This window comes from Pungitius pungitius, chromosome 6 (genome assembly GCF_949316345.1).
Source record: "Pungitius pungitius chromosome 6, fPunPun2.1, whole genome shotgun sequence".
Taxonomy (NCBI): Eukaryota; Metazoa; Chordata; class Actinopteri; order Perciformes; family Gasterosteidae; genus Pungitius; species Pungitius pungitius.
This window is the reverse complement of record NC_084905.1, coordinates 18,670,824-18,678,366: the sequence shown is the minus strand read 5'-3', so window position 1 is coordinate 18,678,366 and position 7,543 is coordinate 18,670,824. Positions and strand designations below refer to the sequence as shown.

The following is a 7,543-nucleotide window of genomic DNA, read 5'->3' as shown; positions in this document are numbered from 1 at the left end:
TAACTGTAATTTAAAATTAGGGCCGGGACTTTAGCGCGTTAATTACGATTAATTACTATGTGAATTAAGATTAATTAATTACACAAATAATAACACATTAAACATTTTTTACGCATTTTTACACTTATTTTTTGCACCGCGGAACGTTTCTCACTGGATGAGTTTCGGAGGACCGATTATACTGGAGCACCAACTAGCGTTCATGACTTCAGACAACAACAAACCACAGTGAACATGAACGAAGAAGCTAACGAGACCGTGTCGGTTGGCCCCGTGAATGGGAAATCTTATTATAATAAACACACGGATGGAAGCGTCGATAAGAGCATGGTTGTGTGCAAGCTGTGCAACAAGGAATTCGCATCGAGCCTCAAGTATCACCTCAACGCAAAACAATTAGCAGCTAGCGTGGACGTTAGCCCGACCAGAGTACAAGGACCCACACCCAACCCACACTGCACCAGATGACTGGTTTAAGGACCAAGGTAACTAAGTCCACGTCTGAAAAAATATCCAATGTTCTGAATGTACTTGAAAGTATTGGTCTACTTAAAAAAATATAGTTTACAGAAGGTCTACTTACCTATAGGCTACCTGAATTTCTGAAAGTACTATATTTCTAAATATGCTATTTCTACACTTGTCTGCTGGAATTGGTTGAACAAAAATAAAAATCCATGTGAAAAAAATTACTTCTCACAATTCTCAGGTCAAATATTTATGCAATTAAAATGCGATTAATTTCGATTAATTAATTACAAAGCCTCTAATTAATTAGATTCATATTTTTAATCGAGTCCCGGCCCTATATAATATGTTTTCATTTACTATACAAATTAGATAGTGTACCTACATTAAAAAATAATAATAGGGTGACTTTGGAACAACTGCCAATTTAAATACTCAACGGATGAATTAGTACTGGAAATGATTGTTGAAGCTATTTAGCCTTTTGAATTCTGATGTCTTCTATAACTTGTCTCCCCAACATCTGTTATTAATGTTTTTCAGCTGCAAGCAGCGCCTCCATTACATTTGTGCGTTGCATTGTGGGACTTTAGGTGGGATTAACAGAACATTCGAAAATGAAGTGGATTGCATGTGTGGCGAGAAATCTCTGCATAAAGTTACATTCATGATCCCTGCAGCCCAACTATAGTATACTTCACTATAGAAACAGGGCAGACGTAAAAATAAAAAAAACACATTATGGGTTGTTATGAGTATGTCACATATTGCAGAATATTGAATGCAGAAAGAAATACGGCAACAGATGGGTTACGTATGTAAGAAACACCTGTATTTTCATCCGTCACTTCAGGGCAACGTGCAGTTACAGTAAACCTCTGTAATCAGCTCACAGACCTCAGTCTGCTTCAAGTTAGCAGTGTTACTATGTGCCTTTTGTGGTAGTCAGATCATTTTAATCAAAAACAGTAAGACAATACAAGACACATTTAACATTAAACGTCAAACAAAGTAAACGCAGTAGCACTTTTAAATCATTTTAGCCTCTTATCTTCAGAACTGTGGTGAGAGGAGATGGATGTGGCACTGTACGCCTCTTCTAAAATAACACAAACTATTGGCACAAAAACAGTGATATTTCATGGATGTGCAAAGGAGGGATTTTCAGTGTACTCCTACTATTTCGCCCCATTGTTATTTATATTTAAGTCACTAGGTGGCACCCTGAGGCAGCCAAACTCATCCGCGGCAGACGTCCCCCCCTGCACATGCACGTCTTTAAAATAATTTAAATCCCAAAAAACAAGCACTAGTAAAACGAGATGAAAAACACCAACAATGACAACTTTCTCATCCAGGTCTTGTTCGGGGCTCCTTTGGTTTAGAGAACACGGCGCATCGTGGTCCTCTTCTCTCTCTCTTTATTTTTATTTTTTTTCACCTGCCACTTTTCCACACAAATGCCTTTTCTCAGCTTCCACGATCCCAAATCCACCTGTTCTACCCCCCCCCCCCCCGGCGGTCCTCGCGCTCCTGCCGACAGAGCCCGTGTTTCTCTGGGCTTCTGATGGAGTTGCAGGCTCTCAGCTCATAGGCTTACGGAGGGGAGTAGTCCATTGTTTAGTGTTGCTGCTCACTGAGGTGCTACGAGTGGTCTGGAGCAGGTCAAGTCCCAGCTGTGAGGCCCGGCTCAGTCTTTGACGAGCCTGTAGATGTGATGCTGGGCGCCGTGCTCACTGGTGGACACCTCAAAGACGTAGGCTATGCACAGGAGGGTTTCCAGTGTGTCCCTGTTGGTCACCACCTGTGGACAAAGAAGACACACAAGGTACTGCTCGGTCAATCATTGGGGGCTGGGGTTAAAACTCTTGTAACCTTGGTTACTTGTATTTGAATGTGTTCTTCTTCTAGTTAGCAGAGAAGCATGTAATTCGTTGTGCGTTTGAGAAACATCTCAATGATAATTTATTTTGTTTTATATATTTTGTATACTTATATATAAAAAAAAACGTACAAAATGAAAAACATAAATTGGTCAAATATTTCAAATGCTGCTTTTCGATAGCTTTTTGTCAAGGACTCACCCTAATGGAGAGTTAAATGATTTAATTTAACTTAAATTATTTAATTTAATATCTATGATAGCATTAATATTAAATAATAGTGAATTATAAATGATGCATGATGTCTGTTTGAAAAGTCCTGCCGTTCTATGTGCTAATGTGCGTCCACACACACATCAGGAGGGAGTGGGCCGATGCATCTGCATCCGCTCGGTGCACGTTGCACTGAACACAGGGCGGAGTCTGCGAATGCACCGGTGCGTCGTCTCTCCCGCGTGTCTGAGGCCAGTGGGCCCATGTGTTTGTGTGCCGTAAATCGGCCCATTCAGAGACATGCTGCCGTCAGCGTGGGCTCAATATGCTCCTTGTCTCCCCCCCCCCCCCCCCGTCCTGAAGGAATGCAGCCCTCCGACGGAAGGAACACCCATTTCTTTGAACCCTGGTGCTCGGGGGACCACTTTGTTACTATGGCGATAGGCTCTGGTCTATTCGCTTCCCTCTGTCCTCTGTTCGCTTTACTAAGGACTACTCATTCAGAAAAAGAAAAAAAAAACTCCAAACTTACAGTAGAATGGATGAAATATTTAAACTCTGCAAGAAACTCCATCTGAAATATCACGGCGTCACTATATTCCTTCTGAGAGCAGGATTAAAGGCACTTTCCCTGTTTCCCTCTTTACAAATGTCCCTGTGGCCCTATGTGCCTCATCTCCTTAGTCATATTAGAATAGAACTATATGAACGATGTTTTCAAGGCACGAATGAGCTGCAGACAATGACTCACATCCTAAAAACATTTTAAGTCAGCGGGTTTATGCCTCTTTACGCCTCAGGAGCAGAGCAAATACATTCTACGAACAGAAGACGTGATTACTCGTTGACGTTCCTCAATCACTACGCTGGTATCGTATTCAAGTTTCTAAAAGCAATTGCTGATAATTGATTCCACTCTCGTGTCCCTAGTCCCAGATTTAAGCTTAGCTTAGCATAAATACAAACAAATACAGAATTGTGTGGGCAGGAAATGGGGGGGGGGGGGGGGGGGGAACGAGAAATCTCGGAATGTTGGATGTTACCGGCAACTTTAATCTTCTACAGTATCATCGCTGTCAGAAATGACGTCTGATACCTCAGACGTGACATTTATCGTCATGTCTCTATTGGTGACAATATCAACACATTGCTCCTATAAAACCAGTTTTAGTTAAGTTTAGTATTTAACAGCATAACTGAAAATGTTTTTATAAGACCAGAAGAGCAGTCCTCAGCACCAATACACACTTTTAAGGTACAGTATGTCCCTGGTGGCTGTTGTCAGGATACCTGTAGGATAGTGAAGTTCTCCAGTACGCTGTTCATCATGTACTTCTCCGGCAGGTGTTTAAGCTTGTGGATAAAGTTGATCATGTATTCACACAAAGGGGAGCGATGGATCCGAAACACGTAGCGTCCGTTCTCAAAGTGCGCATACTCCGTCTAGAAAAAACAAAACAAAGACACGATAAAAGCATGCCGCCCAATTCATGAGGACATATACCATGCGCTAAGAGAATTTAAAACACTTCTGTAAAAGAAGAAGGAACACATATTCCACCGAAACGCAATTTGATTCATTGGATGCGAACATGGATGCGATAAACTGTGATCTAATATAATGAATGCAGCATATGGCATGCCGGTTATGGCAATAAACATTTCTTTGTGACAACAGTGATCAAATCACGGAGCCATTAAATATCATCAGATGGCTCTACCTAGCCACGTGTGTGTGTGTTTATATTGTGCAATCCATCAGACGCAGCTGCAGTGGGGGAGGCGGGAGAGGGGGGGGGGGGGGGGGGCACTTTTTCGTCCAGTTAACGTAACGAGCGTAGCGGTTAGTCATGCCGGGGAGATGTGTTAGTCCCGTCTGCTTCCTGACTACAGATCAGTGGGTAATTGAGTGGAATCCATCCGCAGTAGGAGCAGCCATTCACCCCTCTGAGTGATAATGGTTGTAGCGACAATTTACCATCTTGTCACTAGTAGAGGTGTTTTGTAGGGCTATCTGACGCGTGGTTCCAAATGAATCCAGTTCCAGTCCAATACTGCATTTTATCTTCTTTATTTTTTGCTCAGTTCTGATGCTCAAACATGTTACAATCCATAGTTCTGATGCACCATGACTCTTGATCCTCACCCTTGATCCTCACGGTCAAAAACTGTTTGCTTCCCCAACACCCCCATTCCCTTGCTCTCTGATTATCTATATACACCGTAAAACCCAACACCTGGCTTCCCTTGCTCCCTGATTATCTACATACACCTTAAACCCATACTCCACCCAGTGTTCTCCAGGGGAACTACAACAGTCAAAAAGAGAGCATAATGGCTCTTACAATGGTGTTTGGACTTGGTCGTGACCTCTTGGTGCTGAAATATCCCAAAGTGATTGAGCAATCAGCAATGCAAACCGTCTTTGACGTGTAGGGCTTCCGGTCTTTCTGAACGTTCAGGTTCACCAATAAACAAGAAACAAATATTTAAAAGATGAATTAGACTTCATGACATTGAAGCTGCAACTCAGGACTCAGAAATAATAACTCTCTTTGTAAGAGTCTCTTTGTACGACTCTTTCCAGTATAAAACAATCAATAGATAAGCACGACTTCCTCCCATCTGGATTATGATGGTGAAGTAATTTGGGTAATTTTAGCTTTATAATGTTTCATGATAAACACAGAGTCATTTGCTGACATAGAGGCACACACCCGACTAGTTTAAATGAGAACCCCCCCATTGTCTTACCTCCACTTTCTCCACCACTTGCTTGCCGAAAGAGCAGACTTTGGTGGATGAGGTGATGATCATGTTCTCAGAGCTCTCATACTGACTGGAAACCCCGTAGAAGAAGCTGCTGTCATCCTGCAGGTTGATACTGAGGTCCGCCTGGAGGGACGAAAAACAAACCCCGCGTCAGGATCAACTAATACCAACACGCGCCCATCGGTCCGACCCGACAAAGGAGCCACTGTCGCAGCCTGCTGGTGCACGGGGGCATGCATGAGGATCCACGGCCCCGATTTACCCGCCTACTTCACAAGATGCTGTGCATTTCTTTTCGCGAATAATCAAGAAAATCAAGAAAATTTACCGTTTTAAACACAACAAAATCTACAGTCACACTTTGCACCTATTTATCAATATATGCAACGAAAAAAAGTTAGCTATAGCATCAATCAATTTCCACCAACAGTACCAGGACATCCATCCATAAGTCGATCTGCTAGTGAGGTGTGTGAGGAGCATCCGGAGGTGTAACCTCATGACCCATGAAGTCATAAACATCAAGAAACATCCACATGAGAAGCAGAGCACACGGATGCAAACTTTTATAAATGAAAGTAAAAGTTTATATTGTATATATGTGTGTGTGTGTTATATATTATTATACGTTTCTTAGCTGTTGAAAGCGGGTCTTCATATTTAATTCAGCTAGGTTGTATCTTCAAAAAAAGAAACAAGGCCTGTTTTGTTGCATGATGCTTAGCAACGACTGAAACTGATCCAATGACACTTCCTACTTCAAACACATGACCTCACTAGTTGAATTTGCGCGGAGTCAAGTATCTTCATCCTCACGTGGGTCGAGATTCACCCGCCGCTGATCCTTACACCGGGTTGAGTTTGAATCAAGGCAAGTAGCATATAATCTGATTTTGGATCATACTGAGGCGTCCGTGTCCTCCGTCAGACAGCTGGGCTGTCTTACCTTTCCCCCCCCCCCCCCCCCCCCCCCCTGTCGGGCTCTTGTCTCCTAATGGGCCATTGAGACACCGCTCAGCCTCCTCTCAATGCCCTCACGACGCCGTTCATCTTCATCCCCGGCCTGTGTAATTCCTCTATTTGTCTTCATCCCTCGGGCCTGGTGACCCTCCCCAAACCGCCATTCCCTGCTTCCCTAACAGCCCTGCGAGGGAATTCATCCAATTACAATCAAGCAGCGTGCAATTGGCTGATTAGATCACGGCGGGCAGGCTGTGCTGTGTAACAATTTAGCAGGGCCCGGCTCAAATCGGATTCCCCCCCGCACTTCAAAGGCGCGAGACGATCCGTTAGGACAGGCCCACGGGGCGCTGCGAGGGGGGGGGGGGGGTGGGAGGCGGGGGAGGCGGGGGCGCGGGGCGGGCCGACAGCCCGGGGGGGTCTGGCTGGAAATTCAATCTGCGAGGCCATAGCTTTGGAGGCGGGCCGGGGCCCGCCTGTCACCGTCACCATGGCGACCTGCGCCTCAGCGACGCCCCCCAGGCCACTCAACCTACCATGTGGTTGTCCCGCCGCGGCCGCGTCAAAAGCAGGCGCCATTTAAATGGCGTAATGCGGTTATCGCATTTACAGATGTGTTGAGGATTTCATTTGGTTTATTTCATACGGCCGTGTTTTTTTTTGTGCTTTTTTTTTCCCAGTATTGAAATGCCCGGCGGTTTTGTAGCATTTTTTTCTGTGTTTTGTCACGGATGCCTTGAGAATTGGAGCAGTGGAAATGAACAAACAGAGAGGGGACAGTGTGTCAGAAAGGCCTTTGGCATCACCGAGTATTTTCATCGACGGATGACCTGTTGCTGTCCCTCCCCCTCCCGCCACATATCTGCGACCCCCCCTACGTCCCTCGTTGTGTCCCTTGCCCTCTCGCTCCCTTTTTTTTTTCTTGGTGATATATGGCCACTCATCCCCTCTAGCGGCTCACCCCTGGATCAAATGCCACGGCTTGACCAGCTGCTTTTTCAAAGGACGGGAGAAGACTTCTTTCACGGTGGTGTCACTCACCAATGGCTTTTTTATCTCCATACAATAAATAATGTGGCGGTCAAAACATGTGAGAGGAAAGGGGGGGAAGGGGGGGGGGGGGGGGGGGCGTGTACATGCCTACAAAGCAGCCACCTGGTGGTGTGAGACTGCGGGGCAACGAGTTGAACTTGACATTCAGCGTCTTTGGCACTCGGAACCGCAGCCGTAAACGCCGCGTGAGACCA

The 7,543-nt window shown here is 44.9% G+C and overlaps 1 protein-coding gene across 4 annotated transcripts in view; it reads right to left on the bottom strand.

The window, feature by feature from the left end:
• Nucleotides 1–802: 802 nt before the first annotated feature.
• Nucleotides 803–7,543, bottom strand: part of LOC119196623 (transcriptional enhancer factor TEF-3-like) — a 29,305-nt gene continuing 22,564 nt past the window's right edge. For all 4 annotated transcript variants that reach the window (XM_062563035.1, XM_062563033.1, XM_062563034.1 and 1 more), the window contains 3 exons: nucleotides 5,319–5,459; nucleotides 3,855–4,007; nucleotides 803–2,272 (listed from right to left, as the gene is read on the bottom strand). In XM_062563035.1, coding sequence (XP_062419019.1) covers nucleotides 2,159–2,272; nucleotides 3,855–4,007; nucleotides 5,319–5,459 — 408 coding nt within the window. In that variant the 3' untranslated portion in view covers nucleotides 803–2,158. The remainder of the gene's footprint in view (nucleotides 2,273–3,854; nucleotides 4,008–5,318; nucleotides 5,460–7,543) is intronic.